We start from the raw sequence: 22,777 nt of genomic DNA on the forward strand, positions 1-22,777 counted from the left end.
TCAAAAATATGACGCAAACTTGCACAGCAATCCAAATTCCTAAAATTAACAAAATTACTGTCGCTTTTGATTCACACTTTTCCAGTTTTCAGTTTTCCCTCTCAACAACCAACTTCACAAACCCAACTACTTTTTCCTTCCACGCAACTGCATGTTTTTCCCCTTCCTTTCATACCCAAAACTCTCCCATTTTCAGTTACATTTTAGAAAAATTAACCCTGTAACTGCCCTTTCCCCCACTTTAACCTCCTCTTCTTCAAGATTGGATTTTTTTCTAATGGGGGGCCAAGAAAAGAAGATTGATCAAAGAACAAGGAAAGAGATTATTACGGCTTTCACAGTTTCTTCTCATCACAAATATGCAGGGATTGACCTTATGCAGAACTGTGATCTTCCCCCACCTTCCAAGGTTTTTGTTGGACCGGATGAGACCATTGTGTTTCCGATGAATCGGGCCTGTGATGCTGTGGGTAAAGAAGGAGAGGAAGAACAACGGGATGGAAGACATTATGGTACTTATGGGGGTGAAAACGGTGGTGGCGATGATAGAGATAAAATTGAACTTCTGAAGGCCCTGCGAGCTTCGCAGACTCGTGCCAGGGAAGCGGAGAAGAAGGCTGCAGTTCTGAGGAAAGAAAGGGATGGTCTTTCAGTGGCTCTGGTGGAGGAGGCTATGCAGTTGTTCGCGTATAGGCAGCAGGTGAGATTGCTTGAGCTTCAAGTTTTGCACTTGCGATTGCTGTGGCCAGAGAAGAAACTTGTAAATTGTTGCGCTGACACAATAGGATCATCATCGATGGAAGATGGCTCTGATGGAGAAAGGTCAAATGTAAAATTTGTTCTGGCTTTGGCTCTTACTTTGGGGATTGGAGTGACCACTGTTCTTGCTTGCAAATACTTCTTGTAAACTCGCCAACTTCTATTGAAGTTGTTTCTATATAATGATTGCACATGCAACTAGTAAACAAATATTTTTGACTCACGAATCAATAAATAATGTTCTAAACAACGGTTAAGCATTCCCTATTGATTAAATCCCCAATTTGGTCCCCAAAATTTAAACTATGCATCAATTAAGTCTCTGACTTTCGTAAATGACCAATTACGTCCCTTAAATTAAAAAATGTGAATTCACGTTCATTCCTAAATAAATTGCCGTCTTAACAGTGCTGATGTGTGCTGTACATTTCAAAAAGGAAGGTTGGTAGATTATTCACTGTGACTAGGGATACCAGTCGGAAGCAACTCGTGGGAGGAACCAAAATCACCCTCTTCCTCAAGGAGGATCAGGTAATACAGAGACCTTAGCCCCATTTTGATTTCTATTTGTTCAGAAGTTTGATGTTTTCTTTGGTATTGAATATGGTTTTACGTTTGGTATTCTATATGATACGAAGATGTTTAGGGTAAGAGGTTTGGCTGTGAAGAATCTATGTTTGGCTCGCAACGAGTGGTTGACGGATGAAACAATCAAATGATTACTTCCACTAGACCCAATCTAGAGATCATATACTTGAGCTATTGCCAAAGCATTTTAGAAGAAGTTGTTGTTGTTGAAGTCTTTTAAGAGATGTCATAGGATTAATGATCTGAGCTTAGCTTATTGTAGAGTGAGTCGATTTCATTTTGAGTTTGGGTATAAAGATCTTACATTGTTTGTGTTGAACTTATTTGGGTTAATGATTAGTGATGTTTCACTTTCTGCAATCTGAAAGAGTGCTTTTAGGCTAAAGCAGTTAAACAATCATTGTGGTCAAAACAGGCCATAGTAAAGTGCAAGCAACTGAAGGTGATAAACTTGAAGCTATATCAAAGAGTGGCTGCTGATATTGTTGATTGGATGGTTCTTGAAAGGCTATCATTGAGAAACATAATAACAGCTCCTTCTCAATTTCCTCTCACTGAATTTCAGAAGGAAAATGGTAAGTTTCTCTCTATTTTCCAGTGTACTGTTGTTCAAAGTAATATGAGTATAAGGAGGTAGATAATTAATTATAGATAAACAATGATGAAGTTTTCTTTATTTACCATTTTCATATTTTTACAAATGCAAACCATAGTCATGTAGTTCAGGCACTTCGAAGTTCGAAGGCTTGGACTTGAATATTGCTTTGAAAAAATCATAAGCTTTGATACTCTGAATCCCTCCACCAACATCAATGTAGTTCTGGGAAGCCAACGAAAAGCATGAAATTGTCAAGTATAATGTTGCAATTGAGGCATCAGTGATAGCTCAGTTCAAAATACAAGTTTACTCTCTAGTGCCTTGTTTTGTGTAAGCGCCTATCTGATCAATGTAATTGTCAAGTTATTTGAATTTTATTTATACAAATGAATATTTTGACCAGTACTAGGGACCTTTCTATCATTTCAATTCTAGCACGTGTTTGCATGTATTCTATTGTCTTTAATCCAAACTCGTTTATAACAAGTGATAATTTCAGATTTCTTAATAACTAATGAATATTATAAAGTGAATATTAGAGAATCCAAGTATATTTCTTGCTAGGTTTCAGCCAAAAAAAAATGCACTAATAGTGTTTTCTTACACCCTAAATTAAAATTAAACTGAAAAAGACAAAGAAAAATGGCCTAATAAAAGGATCGACTTTTAAGTGAATACATCTTTTCCCGTGAAAGCTTGGAATTTTGGCTCTTGTGGCTCTTGTTTGATGAAAACTTGGAATCAAAACTTTTGTGTTCATTGTCACTTGCTGTTTTGCCATCCGAGAGGAGGAAGAAACTTATTCAGGTGATTGTGTAGATGACTTACCATCTAACGCCTTGCTGAACCAGAGAATGATACAAATTCTTCAATCTTTGTTGTAAAGAAGCATTCATAATTCATTTGTTATTGGACTGAGAAGACCACGATGAACCAAAGAAGGAGGATGAAGGTGATGTTGAGGAAGTTGATGAAGAGAAGGGAAAGGACTCCAAGAAGATCAAAGGTTTCTCATGCAGCAGATAAAAGAAGACGAAGAACAGAAGAGAAGAGATGATGAAAATTGGGATAGGGGGTTAAGGTTTTATAATTCAAGATGGATTGATTTGGGCATTAGAAAACAAATCAGGACACCAATTTGAACCATGCTCAATCTTTGTCCACATTAGTGTACAGTTAGAATGCCTAAGTTAGCAATTAACAGTACACATCAGCACTGTTAAGACGGCAATTCACTGAGACGAACGAGAATTCACATTTTTCAATTTAAGAGAGGAAATTGGTCATTTACGAAAGTCAAAGATTTAATTGATGAACATTTTGAATTTGGAAAACCAAATTGGACATTTACACATTCCCTATCTGCGTTCATATACTTAAAACTGATGTGCCAAACAATAATCTTAGCACTCTGCGTTACTCAAAACTGTTCTCAGATGCCAAACAAGAGTTGTGCTCTGTGTTTGTGTTCATATAAACCTGTTGAGAGTAATGATATAATATCCAAGATATTTTCAAACATCTTACTAAATAGTAAATACTACATGAAAAATTAAGAAAACGTTTAGGAGTATCTACTAAGAAAATAGATCTTTACTCAACTGTAATTCTAGATTGCTTAGGTAAAGCCATCTAACGGTCCAATTGAACTGTTTTAGAGCTAAATGACATCATTATTACGTTATACAGAAGCCGACGAACAAGGAAAGTGAAGCTTCTACCGTTTAGCTCTGGTAACTGAACACTATTATTTACATTCGAAGAAGTTAAAGTAAGCTGTACACATTCCTACGCCAATTTACAATATGCACAAACTAGAATGAGGCATTCTCGGTATATAAATTACAACATTACTCAAATGATGGCCATGTGTATATTTCTCAAATGGTCATAGCAATTATCACTACTTCCAAAGAATTCCAAGCAAACCCAGCACACATGCTTCCCACACTTGCACTCGATATGGTTGCAACCATCTACCTTCTCAATTGTATACCCACAAGATGGGCACCGCTTAACATGTTCTTTACCGCTGCACCATGCCTTCAGCGATGAGTCGGGGTCGTCCTTGAATTCCCGATATTGATCGCACGATATGTACGGATGATACTCCAAGTGGCACCTTGTACAAGTTTCTGAATAACATGCCCCGCATACAAATGGCTCGCCGGCCGTCCCAGGATCAGCAACTCGATAAACGGAGGGGCAGTCAGGTGACGGGCAAAATCTGTATGTTCCCCCACTGGACGCCACAAAAGATCCCAAAGAAGCCCTGAAAAGTTCCTCCAACTTGTCACCCAGTAAGAGGGCCTTTAAATCTGTGACCAGAATGGGATCTCCACAGCCCTCGCGAGCACAACATATCGGGAAAGTACCTTGGTTTCTTATAGCAGATTCGCATTGATCCACCAGGCATGAACGGCAGAATAAGTGACAACAACCTTCAAGCAGATATCCATCCTCAACCTCACACAAGCAAATTGGGCAACTAGGTCCCGTGCCCAATCCCGCAACAGCACGATGACTAGAACGCGCGATCTCAAAAATGAACTCCTCTACTTTTTGTTTCAACTCCTTGTTGCCACGAAGATAGATTATCTGGCGGCGTATGTTTAGTACAAGATCTGCCCCAGGTACCTTCACTTTCAACCCACTAAGATCTGGTCCAAATTGCTTCACCACCTGCTTCATTAAGTCAGGAGGTAGATCCCGGCCCCTCAGATGGATTTCCAATTGCTTTGCCTCATGGAAAGAGAGTAGGGACTGAATCAGTTTCTGCTGAGCCAAGCAAACCTTGTCTGGGGGCCCAAACACACGGACACTCAGGTTGTACCTGTCAACAAGAATGTAAGTTCCTGTCTCCTGCTGCAATGAGCTTTTGAGATTAAAGCCCTCTCTCGAGAGCAAGAGTTGCACAACTGCAGGGGTGAGGCTGGCGTGGTCGATTCTTTTCCCTCTTGATAATTCTTCGAAAGGTCTCCGAACTTCTGCTACTGTCTGTGTGGCATTTGCTGTAATTTTCAATCTCTGGGAACCATTGGAAGTCTTTTCCAGTCTACATTCAAGACCTTAATAGAAGAAAACTGATAACTGTCAGCAGTCAAACTATAGTGTAAAACAAATAAATAAAAACATACACCAATATTAAAGGAACTCAGCAACATAGTAATGATAGTGGATTTAACTTGCACACAAAGATAAAACACTGAAATGTTAATAAAGAACAAATGATCAAATTCATAGACATGCACATATCGGACCAATGATCAAAATGCACTACTGATTTCTACTTCATTTTTGTCGTCATCCTTTTCTGAGGCAGAACCCTGGAAATCTAAGTAGGTAAGTATATTCAAATCTACGGATGAGAACATTTTACAAAAACTAAATTGGATATAGTGCACAAGCATCCCGCCTTATGCAAGGTCCTAGGAAGAAGCACACCAAGGGTATAATGTAGGCATCCTAGACACAAGAACCAATAGCTGATTCCAGGACTTGAACATGTGACTTTATGGGAGCAACTAAACCATTGTTCCAAAGCTCCATTCCTTTTGGTTAAAATAATAAAAATAAAAAACTATCAACACAATGGAACAATGGAATTGAGGGAAAAAAATCAGCATAGAACATATCAAGTTGCAGCGGTGTACTTTACGAGTAAAATGCTTAGAATGTGAAAAAGAGGCATAGAAAGATGGGTTACAAACATCCAAGGAAGAAAAGATACAAAATAATGAAATACCCTTTAAATTACTGAAGCTTTCAAGTATTTTCTCCAATTCTTCCCTAATTACACGGTACACTGGCAGAGGAACTATCAACGAGCTATGGAAGACGCGCTGACATTTTATCTTCTGCCATGAAAGACATCCTGGCAACACCTTTCCCTCAATTTGCTCTAAAGCTTTCGCTGCCTCTAAATGTAGTCTTCCATCAAACGTGATTAAAGCTCTCATGTATACATCCCTGGGCTCAGGTTGGAAGACTTGAACCCGACAAGAATTAATATGGGGATCTTTCTTGGGCATGAAGGGGGAAATTTCTTTAAGAAGCGCTTCTTCACAGGCATTGACTGGTGGATTCCCAACAGCATCTCCTCTAATCAAGAAAAAGTCTGAAATCCTTATACTTGTAGCATTTCTTACTACATCTAGAATTTCAGCATCTGAGAGCTCCTTGTCAAACCCACTTATCACCACACTATCCACATCCTTTCTACCAGGTTCACACCGTACATACCTTCCTCCTATAGAAAGGTTATAGAAATCTCTCAACATGATATCAACATCCTTTATGTCACATTTAACTATCGCAACCCCCTTGCTAAGCCTACGAGGCCAAAAAATTTTTGCTTTGACGGCAGGAAACAAAAATGATTTATCTCCAGAAGCTGTTTGTGAATGAGAAATTTTCAAAGGAGAGCCAAAAAACTCTTCACCATCTAGCTCAGCAGCTCTTAAAGCAGCATCCGGGGAAAGAAATGTAATCCTGCCCCACTTTTCACTATCCTCAACATCCCTTCCAGTGCATGTGTACTTGTGGACAGAACAGACACTTGCTGAGGTATTCTTCTCCAAAAACATCAGGAGCTGTTTGTCTTCAATTGCATCTGTGTTTGGGTGACAAACGTCAACACTCAGGGAACGCTTCCCAAGTTCTAAATGCTTAATTTCTGCACCAGAGCCAAACAAAGCTATAGGTGAGAAACCAGACCCATGATACAAACATTTTTCAATACACTCAGTACGTAACCACTTTTTCTCACATTCTAAAACCTCATTTACATATTGAACGGCTGTTTCCATATCATGTGATGTCGCATATAACTGAATGTCATTGTGGTCAACATTAACTTCAATAGAAATTCGTTCATCCTCACAAACTTTCCGTATGCGTGACACAAGACTAATCAAATTAGTGTTGGCTTTTCCACAAAATTTCTTGAGAAGAGTACAACAAAAACCAGACAATGTCCTGGTTTCCAATTTCCGCTTTTCCATATTGCACACATCAAACAAGGGAGGAGGGTCAAGGCTGTGCAATGATTCAAAATCAAAAGCACTTACACAGACCAAATATTGATTAGAATGTGAAAGAAGCTCACTAAAAACCACCCAACTAGGTTTCTGAGCAAATACAAGCAATGAACAAGATGGATGAAGCTGAACATGTTGCCCAGTTTGTGCCACTTCATAACCAAGTTGCTTGCATCCAGAGTACATGGCTACATTCTCAGGAAGGGAGGACAGTATAACCCTTTTCAGATACATATCACATCCGGAGGGCATTTGGGGTGTCCAACGCCAGTAACTGGGAACAACAAGGTTAAGTTCACGCTCAAGACAGGATTCTAGCTCTAAAATTGTGTCTTGGCATCTCCTCATAGATTTGGCATTGATACTATTTTCCCAACACCACTGGTTCCTCCTCTCCCGAGGCAAACCCTCCCATTCCTTGTACACAGAAAGAAGGGTAAAGAGGTCGCCATCACAATGGCAAAATTGCATTTTAAGACAATCAGATCTTTGCTTATCCTTTTCACTACCAACTCTGCAGAATATGCTGCTAGCATTAGCCATCAAGGCAGCAAGGACAATGCCTTCTCTACCCAGTGTATGATGAAGACAGCCAAGAATCAGTTTACCAAGCCTAGGTTCGATCCCCATTTTTACCAGGTACCTACCTTCATTTGTTAATTCAATAACATTATTCTTCATTTGAATGACTCCTAAGAGGATTAGATTCTGGATAGCCATCTCAATGGATCTTTGACTTGGAGCATCAACAAAATCAAACTCTTGCACATTCTTCACCCCTAAAGCAAGGATCCTCAAAACTGCAACACCAAGATGCACTCTTCTAATTTCAGGTTCTTGATTTTGTTCCATGCACTGATAATCAGCTTCAGAGTACAATCTATAGCACCGACCAGGTTCAGTCCTCCCAGCACGGCCAGCCCGTTGATTAGCAGAGCTTTGGCTAATCCAACAAACCTTAAGAACATTCATCCCACTGCCAGGATCATATCGACTATCTTTAATCAAACCAGAATCTATCACATACTTAACGCCAGGAATTGTGAGAGATGTCTCAGCAAGATTTGTTGCAAATATCACTTTCCTTTTTCCAGGATAGTTCTGGAAAACATGAAATTGCTCACCGGGCAAAAGTTTCCCATGTAAGGGCAAAGCAACTGCACACACAGCTTCAAAGTTGTCACACGCCCATTCCACTTCTATCTGTGAGGTCAAAAATGCAAGAATAGTGCCCTCTTCCTCTGTTTTGTGAATCTCGATTGCCATTCTGACAACATCAGAAACGTAAGAGGCAATGCCAGACTCAGAATGTCCTGCATAGTCAGAAGGAACATATTTCACGTCCACAGGAAAACTTCTTCCGAGCACATGAACAATGCGACAACCATAGAAGTATTCAGACAGCTGCTTTGCATCAGCAGTGGCAGACATAATGATAAGCCGCATTTCAACCCTTCTAGAGAGTAAATTCTTGATCAATGCCAACAACAGATCAGTGTTTAAGCTCCTTTCATGAGCCTCATCAACTATGATGCATGAGACACCAGACAAATTCTTATCAGCCATGTAATGCTGCAATAAACAGTGGTCTGTCATGAATGTTATTTTAGAATCAAACTCATTCAAGGATGAAAATGTCGAATAACTATCGATAGCATTGCCTTCATAACATCCATTGCTTTCTTCCTGGACTCTTTGAGCTAATGATCTCGCAGCAATTTTTCGGGGTTGGGTGCATATAATGGACTCAGCAGCTCCTACACCTGAATCCGCAAGAAACTGTACCAGCTGAGTACTCTTTCCAGAACCAGTCTCTCCAACCAATACCGTTATCTGTTTAAACACAACACTAGTAAGAGTAACCCCAAAACACAAGAGATATATAAGCCTCAAAAATAAAAAATTATGTATAGAACTTTTAATAAAAAACTGAAATTTGCAAAAGTTTCGCTTTTAAATAGCAAGTTCACTTTAGATTGTAATTTCCTCAAACGAAAAATTCTAAACAGCAACAGGAGACTACACCAGCCAATGCTCCCCAAAAATCGCTCCTTTCTTTCCTTTATTTTCCGCACAAAAAAGGCTTCCGTAACTGCAGTTGCCATTTTAAAATCACAAAAAAAGTAAACACATTATGATTTATCTATTTTTTCCCTAGTCCTCCTCAAACATAAGTACAAACTAAAATTTTAAAAATTCTTTTCTTTTTTGTGATCATGCTATGTAAACAAAAACTCTTAGCTACCAAATCAACATAGAATGAATGTTAAAATACAAAATACACATTGAAAATGAGTTTAGTATTTTTATCCACAAATACATGATGGATGATTTTTTTTTTTTTTTGTGCATGTAGCATTTCTTTTCATTCTGAAATTTCCAGAGTAAGATACCTGCTGATGATGAATGTCGTGAAGAATATCCCTCCGGTAAGCGTAAATTGGCAAACCCTCCTCAAGTCTACGACGCTCCCTCATGATAATACTGTGAACCCTCTTCCAATTCAACCTTCCATCAAACCTAAACACAGCATCATAATCATAATCATCATAATAATAATTACCATTAACCCCTTCATTCCTTTCCTCATCAACACCACCCTTCTCTTCTAGAAGCTTCAGTAGGCACTCCATGGCGCACCGAAATTCCCTCACCCTCCGTTCCACCAGATTTTTCTCTTCCTCAAACCTTTTCTTATTCTCATTCATCTGAAAAAATTCCCCAACTTGATAATGTTTGTTCTTCTGTGGCTCCATACGCGCGATCTCCTTCGTTAACCGCTCACTCTCCCCTTCCCAACGCTTCAATTCCTTCGCTTCTTGCATGAGACTCTTCACGTGACGCGCGAAGACAGCGCGTAGCCGAGAATAGAGTTCGTCCTCGTCGGAAGGGACCATCACATTGGACTTCAGCTCCGGAGTTAGGTCGTGCATGCCGTCGAGGCGCGTTTCCCAGAGATACGCGACGGCGTTGAGCGTGTCCACCCACTGAAGGAAATTGAGGATCGCTGCATCGACGGTGGAGGAGGAACAGCGGTGGTAGTTATGGTCGGAGGAATAGGGAAAAATTGAGAAAGATTGTGGTTTGGAAGGGCACTGGGAGATGATCGAGTTTATGAGGTCGCGGCGGAGATGGCGGCGGCCGCGGCGGAGGTGGAGAACGAAATTGGGAGCCTGGAAGGCGGTGGGATTTGGAGGTCCCGGCGGACGGTAGTGGTTGGGGTGAAAATCGATTGGCTTCGAGAAGTGGCGGCGAAATGGCGGTGGCTGACGATGGTTGTAGTCAGGGTGATGCATGGTGGCGTTGGGGTGGTAAAATGTTTTCTTCATTGAGAGGAAGATGATGAAAGAAAGAAAAATAAAAACCCTAAAACTGGAGCGAAGAAGAAGAAGACGGTGTTTAGAGAAAGGGAAATTGGGGGGAGTCAAATCCTTAGTGGTTATGGGAGTTTTTGTGTTTTGTGTGTATGTGTGTACAGTGCATTATGTTGTTCAGTTCTTGGTCTTCACTCTTCCGTCGTGTCAGCCACTCGCAATATATAGTAATTAGTATATTGCTTCTCTCACAAGTCTGAATGAACATGACTAATTGACCTTAGTAGTCTTTCAAATTTAGGGTTTTTGTCCATTTACTTTTTTTGAATTCTACCTGCATTATCTATCTCATATACTAAAACTGGTTCCTTCGACTAATGGAAGTGAGGTATGAAAGTAAGGTGTCGATTTCTCGTAAATCTATTTTTTCGCTAAAATAAATATATTATTTTTTTTTCTAAATTTATTTTATAAAAACATCTTTATTTTAATTACAGTATAATTTTTTTTTACTAAAGATAAGAGACTCGAACCCGCAACCTCTTAATTGAATATGGGGAGACTATGCCAGTTGAGCTATAACTTATTGGCTATAATTACATTATAATTAACATTTAAATAATAATGCATAATTATACTAATTTAAGAAAATATCTTTATTATAGTTATATAAAATCAATATTTAATGTATTATTAAACTACTTATCAATTATCAATCAAAAATATTTTTAATCATTTTAATAATAATAATAATAATAATAATAATAATAATAATAATATGATAATTATATGATAATGGCACCGGTTATTAATAACTAATTTATATTTCTCTAAATAAATTTATTTTAAAAAAATATCTTTATTATAATTATATTACAATATTACAATTAATATTTAATAAATAATATACTAATTTAAGAAAATATCTTTATTATCTATCTATTCTATCTATCTATTCTATTATATAAAAATCGAATTTTTACACTTAATGATGGAACTGATGTGGCATGCTCTTAACGGTTTCCTAATTTATTTCATTTAATTCGTTAAAGCAAATTAATTATAATTAATTAATTATATCAATTAATTAATTTGGTTAATTATATTAATTATTTGATTTAATTGGAGTAAATATCAAATTATTTAATAAATAATAAATATAATAACGAAATATATGAATTAATTTAATTAATTTATTTTTTTCAATACCATATATTTATACAAGATCAAATATTTTTTACTCATTCGTCTCTTTTCTCTCTCTTTCTTCCTCCTTCCCTCCCTCCTCCTCTTCTCCCTTTCCTTCCCTCTATCCTTCTCTCTCTTTTGTTTAAGGTACAATTTTTATAATTTGTTTATTTTTTATTTTTTTATCTTTATTTGTACATTTTATTTTTTTTATATATTTTTAAATTTTTTGTTTATTTTAATTACTTATTATTAAGTGCATGCTTTATATATATATATATATATATATTTTGTCCTTTTTTGTGATTCACAATTAATATATACATTGTTCGTGTATGTGGTTTATATGTTAATATTTTTATTGATTCTTTTTATTATTATTTTTTTGTATGTCTCTTTGTTGCTCTTTATTTTAATTATATTCATTGATTTCTCTGTATTGATACTCTTTTTATTTGAAATATCGTAACAATTTAGAGTATATGTTGTGACCCATATAGGGACGGATCCAGAAATATTATTCTGGAGGGGCCAATAATATATATAATATTAAAAAATTATACAAAAAATTATATAATGTAAAATGTATTACAAAAATATATCGATAGAAAATATATTTTAAAGTACAAAAAATATGTATGTACTTTTTATTAACGAAGTGGTCAATTTTTTGTATCATAAAATTTATCGATAATAGAATATGTGTCAAATTTTTCAGCAATTTTCTTTTCAATATAATTAAAAGACAATTAGTAAAAAATTAACCTTTCATTTTGTTTATGAGTTATTCTTCACAATATTCATCGCTAAAAAAGATCTCTCAATTGTAATAGTTAAAATAGAGAGAATTAATACCAAATGAATCAAGAAGGATGCTCACAAGAAAAAAAATCCACTTTATGGGATTTGAAACATTTTATTTAATTAAAAAATATTAGTAATAATATTTTTTCAGATTTTTTTAATATTGTTACTTACTTTTTTAGATATTAGAAATTATTAATATTTAGGTTAGGCTAAACTTTTATTTATATTAGATTAAATACTAAATAAATTTTTAAAAAATTAAATCATACTTAATAACTTATTACTGTTAATCTTTTTTTAAAAATGTTAGGGGCCGAGGTGTATTAATCCTGATAGTCACCATGTGATATTCTTTAATTTGGTGTATCTTTTTAGATGGTTAATGTTATAATGTGTTTAAAGAGTTGACTTAAAATTATAATATGATATATAAATTTATAATATGATTTATAGTATGCTAAAATATTAGGATATTGTCATATAAATATTTTTTTATTTATCCATTAGATTCAACTATATAGGATCTTGAAAATTATGCAATTATGTAATTAGTTATTTTTTATATAATTATTGTATTGATTATTTACATTAGTGAGACTATTTTTATTATTAATATTTATAAATATGTTATTATTTGTATAATTGATTGAATCATCTTATTCATTTAAATTTAATTCTATTGAATTAATTATTCAAGTTACCATCGCTATTTCTATTTTTAAAGATTTTTTTAATATTATTTAACAAATCTAATAACATAATAACAATTAAAAAAGACAGAACAAAAAATTTTTTAATGTAAAAATAGAATAAAAAGAATAAATTTATTTAATAATTTTTTTTAAGATATATATGTTTTTTTATAAATAATTATTAGATTCTAACAATAATTATTAAGGATAAATGATTATTATAATTAAAAATAATATTAATTTAAATGATATACAAATAAATCATACCAAACATAACAACTTAAAAGGGTTACTTTTGAAAGAATATAGTTTAATAATTAATTTGTATTTCATGTTTTTTTTAAATTATCTTGATCACTCTAAAATTTGTTGGATACCATATTAATAATAATTTACTCCACAATTGTCACACTCACCACTAACAAAGGAAAAAAGTGAAAAAGCTAGAAAAACAAACATACATTGGAGTCATCGATGGTTCACAATGTCCAACGCCTAATCCAAAGGTCATTATAAAACTTTTCCACCCAATCCAAAAAGACCAAAAGTCCAAAACTCATACTTTAGCATGTCTAGAATCTTCCCCAAATAATCAAAGAGGCCTCTTTATTGCAAAATCATACGAGACTTCTCGTGTTTCGTTCAAGCCACTTACCCATAAATTACTACTTGTCCCTCAAGTCACCAAGCACTAAAAATAAAAACCAAATTAAATTTAAAGAATTGTTAACGAGTGTTTATAATGACTTAAAATATTTATTATTTTATAAAACTACATCCTGCATGGTGTCATCACCCAAAAGTGCCAGTTAAGCAATTTTCATTACAAATTAATGATAGAAATAATAAAAGAACAATTATTCTTTATATACAAGTTATTTTTTTATACAAAGTTTATATAAGTCATTTTATCCTAATTTACCTCACGCGCCTCTTAATTTAACTAACTTTTCATTCAACGCACAAATATATAACTATCTTTTTCAAAAGGATTTCGTTTCCGTTTTCGAATTTTCTCAACGTTTTCGATTTATGTTCTCTTCTATCTCTGCATTTTCTGTATTTCTCTTCGTTTGTTCTCTATATTTTTAAAATCAAGCTCTAAAATCAGTTTTGAACAGTTATTTCGTTGTTAAAGATAATGAATAATTTAAGTTCATATTACCAATTGAACCAGAACAAAATTGATTATTGTTTTTAATCGAATCAAGTGGCTGAGGTGTGGTTCGATTCTAGTTAATGTTTTTATTAGTAGTTTATGATTTTGTAGGTGAATAATGTTGTTTTTGTTTGTGAAAATTGTTGTTCATCGTTGATGGTTTGAATTGAATGTAATGTAAAAGTTTTGCATTAAAGAAAATATTTTTCTATATTTGCAACAAATTTCGGTATAACACGAAGATATTTGAGTGTATTGTTTAAGAATTTTCGGTGTATGTGTGCTGATAAATTCTGTATGATTCAAAACTCTTCTTCTCCCTCCTCCTTATCTTCTGCTGCTTCTTCTTCTTTTTTTTCATCATCATCATCATCATCATCATCATCATCATCATCATCATCATCATCTTTTTTTTCCTTATTCATCTTTTTTTCTTGTTTTATCTTCTCAAGTTTTTTCTTGTTTTATTCTCTTAACAAGAATAAAAAAAATCAAACAAAGAAAAAAAAAACACATAATAATACAAAATTACTTAGAAGAGGAGAACTTACATTTATTCAACTAAAAGAAAGAAATAAATAAGGAAAAGAAGAAGAAAAAAATGCAGTATTAGAGGAAATATTTTTCTGTATTTGCAGCAAATTTGAGTGTAACACGAAGATATTTGGATGTAACACGAAGATATTTGAGTGTATTGTTTAAGAATTTTCGGTGTATGTGTGCTGATAAGTTCTGCATAATTTAAAATTTTTCCTTTCTTCTTCCTCATCTTCTGCTGCTTCTTTATTTTCTTATTTCATTTTCTCATCATTTTTTTTAGTTCAGTTTCGCAACTTCCTTCACTTTTCGCGATGATTTTCAGAAATTTTTGAGAGATTTTGATCTTTATTTAAATTTTGAGCGTTGCGATTTTGATTGAGGAAAAGAACCGTTTACGTTATTCAAAAGTTAGGAAAGCACCTGTTTACAAGCAATCAAAATTAAAGGTTATTTTTGTTAGCTTGAGCCAAATTATATGAATTTATATACCAAAAAATTTTATGTATGCAGCAGATTTCATATAAAAATCGCGTTGTCTTATAATATTAAAAGACATAAACTAAATTAAATTTATTTTAAATATCAAAGATGATCTGTCTTTCATAGTAATGGTTAAGAACTCAATTGGGTATTTTCTCATTTATATTCTCATATTTGTTTTAAGTATTAAATTTTAATTTTTAGAAAAAAGAACTTGGACTTCGTAAACTGCGTTCTAAAACTACAATTATAAACATCAAGTATTCTACTTTCTTAGACAGTTAATTAAACATCATGATCATTAATTCATTGATTATTATAATATGAATAAATTTTCATTATATAATTAGAGTTTTAAAAAAAATAACAGCGTAAAGTGTTTTATGTTTTTAGATAATTTTTTAAATAATAAATTAAAAAATTAATTATTTTTATTGAAGTAGTAATAATCCACAATTAAATATTTATGTGTAATTTATTTAAAGTGAAAGTGGATAAAACTTAAATTCATTTAAATTAAATATGGTCTTCCACAAGTCATGTTTGAAAGGGGCCGCGAATTGTATTACTTTTTAAGGATTTGCCTAAAATATAGTTTAAGTATATTGGTTTAGAGAATAAAAAAAGTGTTTGGTAGAGAAATAGAGATGGAAAGACTGAGACTGAGAGATAGAGACTAAGAGATAGAGATTGAAATAAATCTTAATTTGTTTACTGTAAAATGAAAGACAGAAATTGAAACAAGAATGAAATTCTAATTTAATTTGCACAAAGGGTAAAATTAAAATTAATTAATTGAAATGAGGATATTTTAGGTATAAAATGTTATTAAAGTTTTAGTCTCTATCTCTAGAAATTTTAGTCTCCTATGTCCCCACTTTTTTGAGATATTGAAATAGTGAAATTTTGGAGACAGAGACAGAAATTTTAGTGTCAGTTTCTGAACCAACAAATATGATAGAGTCGTAGTCTCTCAGTCTCTATCTCAGTACCTCAAAACAAACATTACCTTAAGTAACAAATTTTTTTTAGATAATATTAATCAATTTTTTTAAAATTTATTTTACTTATCTTAAATTTTAAATTCTATATTATAAATTCTTTTTATATTTTTAAATTTAAATACTAAACTCTAAAATTAGCTAATATTAACTGACTAACAATTAATTTTCTATACTTTTTATTTTTTATTTAGACAAATGTAAAAAAAATATATATGTTTATGTTTCGTAATGTAATAAAGCTCGTTTTACTCCAAAAGACATAAAATCTTAATAAAGTAATAAAATTTATTTTATTTTATAAAAATGAATTATAATTTAAATAGTATAAATTTTTTTTATTTTTACTTAAAATTATAAATACAAAATTCACTCTTAATTTTTAAAAGTATATTTTATAGTATCTATTTATATTTGCCTAATTTATTAAAAAAAATAAAAATTAATATTTAAAATTTATCATATATTTGGCAAATTCAGAAAGTTATAGACACCATAGAATTTGCCTTTTAAAAAAGCGGCGGCAACTAGGCAAAGTTAGCCGAATGAGTGTATTTAACCTGCCAACAGAAAAACCTGCCTATTTTAATGGGATAGGATGAGCTGATTAGTTGCTTGGCAAATATTTGACAGGGCAGGCAGCCAAGGCTGATCCGTTTATCCTACTAAGAGTAGTAATAAATTTATGCCTGTCAACGTATTCCAATGCAAATATTGGCCTAGTTAATTTTCATATTTATTTTATTTAAATAAAAATTCTAATAACAACAGCTTTCTTATTATATCACAATAATTTTTCTTTCCTTTTAATGAGAAAATAAAATATTACAAATTAATTTTAATATATTAATAATATAAAATATTTTATAAAATTAGGTAAAAAATATATTATTCTAGATAAACTTTCGTAAAATAAGTGTGAAAATTTTTATTATTAGCTTAACAATACATAGAAATAAAATATCTTCATTCTAAAATTGAAAAGAAATTAAATCCCAATAAATAATCTTATTCTTATCGATAAGATTTGAATATTTTTTTTATTTGTTTCCTTAAATGAAGATTTTTTTGTGACTTAAATAAATTAAATAAATTAAACAAAGAAAAACAAAAAAACTCCTTAAATAGAGGGACAAAATTTCATTTAAAACTACTTTTAAATTCTTTCTAAGGTAAAAGAAGTTTCACATAATGAAATTGTAACTTTATTGTTATTTTTGTCATGATGTCTGTCATGCACTGTGTTTGCATATCTCATAATCAAACGAAAGTCAACACGCCAATTTCAATGCATGATATCTCTTATTTTAAGTATCAATGGATCAATCAACTCAAAATCATCTTAATGATTAGTAACAATATTAAACACTTCTACTTTAAATAAAGATTTAATTTACTATATTTTATCCTCCATTTATTAAAAAAATGAGAAATACTTATATTTTATCCTACAGAGAATGTTTACCCTATCATTGTTTGGTATCATCACACTCTCTCATTTTTGTTTTGTATGTGACTTCTTTTTTTTATTTTTTTGAAACTAAGATATGAACAATTGAACATTAGCTTTATAGGAGGGGCGAAGCTACATACATTAAAAGGGGGCAATCGTCCTCCCTAATTTTAATTTTTTACATGTAAATTATATGTAAATTTCAGTTTAGCCCCCCTCTTAAAATTTTATTTTAATATTATTTTATTGTGTAAATATTTTTAACCCCCCTCTAATATTTCATTTAGCTCCGCCCCTACTTTATAGGCATAATCAACTGAGAAAATGAACAAAGAATAAGTACAAAACTAGAGGAAAGTAAAAGTGGAGATAACTAATGTGTATTAAATTTTAAGTTTCAATAGACCAATAATAGAATAATTATGAAAATAATAGCAAAAATCAATCATCAATTATAAACATTCACAACTGCAACTGATTTATTATTTGGTGTTCTTTCTTGTACTGTTCTCTGAACTCAAACTTGCAAAACAAAAACATAACAAAATATTTCAACCAAAAATAAAAAGCAAACTAAAAATCATAACAAAAATCAAGAACACAAAAAATTAAGAATAAATCAGAACAAAAATCATAAAAAAAATTCAAAAATTACAAATTTCAAAATTAAAATAAAATAATGAACACATAGTAAATCTTAAAATCAAAATAAAAAAGAACAAAATTAGAACAAACCCTTAAAAAAAATATAACAAAATCAAAATAAACAGGAACATAGGCATACACCATAAATTAGAGTTTATGGTTAAGGTTCAAAAGGGAGTTAGGGACTTTTTTTTTTTTAAATGAAGTAAAAACGAGGATGGAATAGGAAGAAGGATGAGGAAAACCTACTTGGGAAAGGGAGGAGAGACACAGGTCGGCGATTAAGGGAGCAATGACGGCGGCAGTAGTGGCGGGAGGACGAAAGCGGCGGCGACAGAGCAACCAACACGTCGCAAGGAGCATCTAACCGAATTCAGCAGTCTTTGAACACAGTTGGTGGTGGCCGACACTGGAGAAGGGGATGCCAAAGGTGGTTTGGGGAAAAGAGAAAAAAGGGAGAGAAGAATGTTAAAGAGAGAGAGTAGTTTGAAAATGAGGGGGAGAGGGTTTGCGATTCAAATTTAAGGCAAGCTTACCATTGGGTTTATTGTAAACCCCAGAAAATTAGTAAACAATTAGTCAATAAATTAATTTTTAATAAAGAAAATTAAAAATATGAATATTATATTAAAATAGGATAGATCTCATTAAAATAAAAATTTTGACACTAATTTCAAAGAATTTGGCCTAAGATTGGGCCGAACGGGCCAAACCGGACCCAAAATGGGCCCAATGCCAAACTAGTCAACCCAAGTAATTAAAGAAGGGGTACTCTTCTTCCCTTCACTCCGCAAACACGCTGGAAAGCTCAGCATGAAGGGAGAGAGCATGTAGCACTTCCAAAACCCTCACTCAAATTTTATTTCTCAATAACTTTTGATTTGGAGCTCCGATTGACGAAACGTTTACGACCACGCATTCACCGCGACGAGCTCTACAAAACCCATGGAACAATTTGGTAGATAACTTACTATTCTCTTCTCATCCACTTTCCCCCAATTTCGGAAATTTATGAGTAATTATGTTGAAAATTGTTTAATTTCGGTGTTTAGGATCAAATTAACTTGGTGGACTTATCGGGTCTTGTCCCAATTTTCTATTTGTAAGGTGAGAATCCTAGAACTCTAATTAATTCATTAATTTGGTATTTTGGGTATTAAATTTTGGGAATATGCTTGTGATAATTATTTTAGGTACATGTAAATATATGATATGAGGCAATTGGATATGTTGGAAGTATAATTGAAAGTTTGGTGAGAGTTCTAGTTGCTGGATTTTTGGCGGTTGAGGCTTACAACTTTGCCTTGTGGGTTACCTTGGATAAGTATGCGGAAATCGGCCAAGGCATGGTTTAAATTTCTCGTATTTAATATATAATGTTCTGTGAAAACTTAGGCTAGATGACCCTAGGATAAGTTGGAACGTAAAGGAACGTTTAATGTTTAGCATCCTTGTAGTTGAATTATACTATGAGTTGTGTATTGGGTTACTGTGGTGGATAGTGATAACAAGATGTGAATTGATGAATTTATGACTATGAACTTGTTGAAGGGATACATGAATGTCTTGGATAGGTGAAGGACAATTTGTTGATATATTTGCAAGGTCGATATATGATATTGTGGAATTGGGTTATGGTAGTTATGGAAGAATTATTATGGTAATGGTAAAGTGATATTGTGTTGACTTTGGTACTTATTAACTAATTGGTAATTTGATGAATTGATAACTAATGCCTTGGGTACATGAGCATATGAGCTTAGAATTGGTAAATTATAATTTTGGTTGATGCATTTGGGAGGCATGTGGATGTGTTGTTGATTTGAGGTATGGTTTATTATGGTGGATGTGGTGGTAATGATATAGATAGGTTATGCTGATGGTAAGCTGAATTTTAAAGAAAATGGGGGTTTGAGGTTTTTGAACAAAAACTTTATTTTTACGAACTTTCCATAACTCGAATCTCAAATGTTGGATGAAGATGAGATTTTTTTAAAATCAAGAGGGTTTTATAAACTTGAGAACAATATAAATTTTGCTGAAAACCGAATCCTATAGAGGAAGTTATGGACGCCGAAAATCTGGTGCGAAAACTGAGATCTTTTAAAATTAGCAGAACCAGAATTTTTGGTGTGTGCCTATGCACATTGATGTGCACACGCACCTAGCAGAACCAACAATTTCACTTGTGCGTACGCACACCTTTGTGCGCACGCACACACCAAGATATACTTCCTGCTGGTGGCGCTCGCATAGGTGAGGTGCACGCACACCTGTGTGTGTTCGCACAACTCTGTTTTTCCAACACTCGTATTTTTATGATTCAAACATAGTTTCGAACCTCTAAACCTCTATTTTTATTCGTTTAACTCTAGATCTTATTAGTAAGCTTAGTAATTAGTTGAAGTTAGGAAATTGAGGTAACTTAGAAATGAAGAAAAGGGTAAACGTGATGAATTATAAGAGAATGATGTGAAAGCTAAATGAATACATATTGCTATGGCTATAAAGAATGAATGTAAGGAAATGATGATGGTAAATGATGAGATTTGGGATGACTGTATGTGGCCGAAATGGTCGATATGGCAAGTTGAGGACGGAAGTTCCCTCTCTTGTCGTGATGTAGATGTAGGGAATGTGAAAAGGCACCCTCCTTCGTATTGTTTCCCTCACATTCTTCTCTGGTTGCAAGGTGGAAAGGCACACTCCTTCGATGTGGAAAGGCACTCTCCTTCGTATATCCTCCAAGAGAATGTGGAAAGGCACACTCCTTCGATGTGGAAAGACACTCTCCTTCGTTATGATCCTCCTGGAGATGCGCAAACTAGAGACCAATATCTGGATTAACTACCAGATATGTCGGGTTCTTGCAAAGTAACCGACACGTGAGCTCACTGCTAGTAGGATAGACATTCATCATATGCATTTTGTTTGTTTGTTTGCTTGCTATGCCTTATTTGGGATTGCCTAACTGAATATATTATGATAATTGTGATAATTGCTACTTGCACTACTTGTTTCCTACCTGTGCTTGCAATTGCCTGTTTGTCTGTATTTGTAAAACCACTAGAGATGGAGGAACGGAGGAAAGGTGGACATGTTGGGTGTTAAGATAAAGTTTAAGTTGAGTTTAGAATTCCCTAGACACCTACCCCTTTTATGGTTTCTGTTTAGTAATTTTAAGCCTTATAATCTGAGTGTCGGTATTCTAGGATTGCCTCTGGCATTTCCAGGACCTTATATATTATGTGCGTGGCACCTTTACCATGCTGAGAACCTCCGGTTCTCACCCCATATTGTGTTGTTGTTTTCAGATGCAGGTCGAGAGGCTCCTCGCTAGGCGTCTGGACTTCTGAAGCAGAGTAGTCTCTGGGTTTTATTTTGATGTACAATCTTATATATATGTACTTAATTTTCTCTCCGCGTATCTTGTTTATTTTGTTTCCTCTTAGAGGCTAAGGAGAGCTAGGGTTTTATCTCTGTATTTTGGGCATTTTGGGATAGGTATATATGTATGTATGTATGTAAATTTCCTCCGGCCAGCCTTAGCTTCGCAGGCTGAGTTAAGAGATTGTTAGTTTGTACCCTTGATCCTATGCTCTTATCTTTTGTACATATGTTAGTGAACTTTAGCTTTAACCCTTATTTCTGAGCGTTGCGTTTTTAATTTTGCGATTTTGCTTTACCTATTCTTCAAGACTCCTTGAATACTGCATTCTTTCAATTATTAACGTATTATATTTTATTTTAGAGGTCGTAATACCACACTACCTCTATTTTACGACTTAAGCATAAAGCTCTGTGTGGTATGGTGTTACATTTACCATCGGAAAAATCTGACAGTAACGCTTTGAAAGTGAACAAAATGCAGCGTTGCACTAATAAGAGATTACCGGCGAATAAACCTGACAATAAATCTCGCGGTAATCTCGACGCTAATTTTTCTTGTTTTCCCTCCAATTATTACCGGCGAATTTATCGTCGAAAATTAAATCCAACGGTAACCTTTTTATCTGACGAATTTATTATCAAATTCACCGGTAAATTCGATGGTATTCGACATTTTTCTTGTAGTGATAGAGAGCTTAGCATGTATGTTCACTGCATGATTGAGAATAATCATGAAGTCGGTGTTATACCAAGTAAAACATATCAATCACTTATTATAGTAGTTGGTGGTCATCATGAATAAAGCTTTATTGAAAAAGACATTAGAAATTACCAAGGTTCTGAAAACCGGACCGGTCATCAAACCGCTTTAGTTATTGGTTCACTAGTTTAGTGGTTCAACCGGTTTAACCGATGGTCTAACCGGAAAAACTGTTTTAAAATAAAATAATAAATAAATTATAAAGGACCAAAAGTTGAGGATACTCCAAGAACTCCTGTTAGATGCAACTGCATTCAACATTATCACATATTCTCACACACACACAAATTCAAAGCCTTACATCAAAGAACAATCACAGCAAGTGATTTGGAAAGAAAATGTAAACACCAAACAATCACAAGCA

General features: G+C 33.6%; 2 protein-coding genes across 4 annotated transcripts; one reads left to right on the top strand and one right to left on the bottom strand.

The window, feature by feature from the left end:
• LOC112783601 (uncharacterized) lies at positions 1–2,347 on the top strand. Of its 3 annotated transcripts, XM_072229221.1 has the most exons (4): positions 1–903; positions 1,168–1,290; positions 1,763–1,922; positions 2,166–2,347. In XM_072229221.1, exons 1-2 carry the CDS (start codon positions 152–154, stop codon positions 1,220–1,222), a joined length of 807 nt encoding a protein of 268 aa, XP_072085322.1. In that variant the 5' UTR covers positions 1–151; the 3' UTR covers positions 1,223–1,290; positions 1,763–1,922; positions 2,166–2,347. The 3 variants fall into 3 exon arrangements, with proteins under 3 accessions (XP_072085322.1, XP_072085321.1, XP_072085323.1); XM_072229220.1 differs by having other exon boundaries at positions 1,763–2,347; XM_072229222.1 differs by lacking the exons at positions 1,763–1,922; positions 2,166–2,347 and adding an exon at positions 1,398–1,610.
• Positions 2,348–3,520: 1,173 nt separating this feature from the next.
• Positions 3,521–10,566, bottom strand: LOC112783600 (ATP-dependent RNA helicase DEAH12, chloroplastic). Its single transcript, XM_025826619.3, has 3 exons — positions 9,378–10,566; positions 5,691–8,817; positions 3,521–5,013 (listed from the first exon to the last, which is right to left on the bottom strand). The coding sequence occupies exons 1-3, from the start codon at positions 10,311–10,313 to the stop codon at positions 3,800–3,802; spliced, it is 5,277 nt and encodes a 1,758-aa protein (XP_025682404.1). The 5' UTR covers positions 10,314–10,566; the 3' UTR covers positions 3,521–3,799.
• Between the last annotated feature and the right edge of the window lie 12,211 nt (positions 10,567–22,777).

The sequence above is a fragment of the Arachis hypogaea genome, chromosome 20 (assembly GCF_003086295.3).
Source record: "Arachis hypogaea cultivar Tifrunner chromosome 20, arahy.Tifrunner.gnm2.J5K5, whole genome shotgun sequence".
In the NCBI taxonomy this organism is placed as follows: Eukaryota; Viridiplantae; Streptophyta; class Magnoliopsida; order Fabales; family Fabaceae; genus Arachis; species Arachis hypogaea.

Bases quoted from the DNA above. Each gene is read 5' to 3' on its own strand.
- LOC112783601 (XM_072229220.1), top strand. From the start codon at position 152: ATGTTTTTCCCCTTCCTTTCATACCCAAAACTCTCCCATTTTCAGTTA. The intron at 904-1,167 runs GTAAACTCGCCA...CCGTCTTAACAG, and splicing joins CTTGCTTGCAAATACTTCTT to TGCTGATGTGTGCTGTACAT.
- LOC112783600 (XM_025826619.3), bottom strand. From the start codon at position 10,313: ATGAAGAAAACATTTTACCACCCCAACGCCACCATGCATCACCCTGAC. The intron at 8,818-9,377 runs GTATCTTACTCT...GTGTTTAAACAG, and splicing joins ACGACATTCATCATCAGCAG to ATAACGGTATTGGTTGGAGA. The intron at 5,014-5,690 runs GTATTTCATTAT...TCTTCTATTAAG, and splicing joins AAGCTTCAGTAATTTAAAGG to GTCTTGAATGTAGACTGGAA.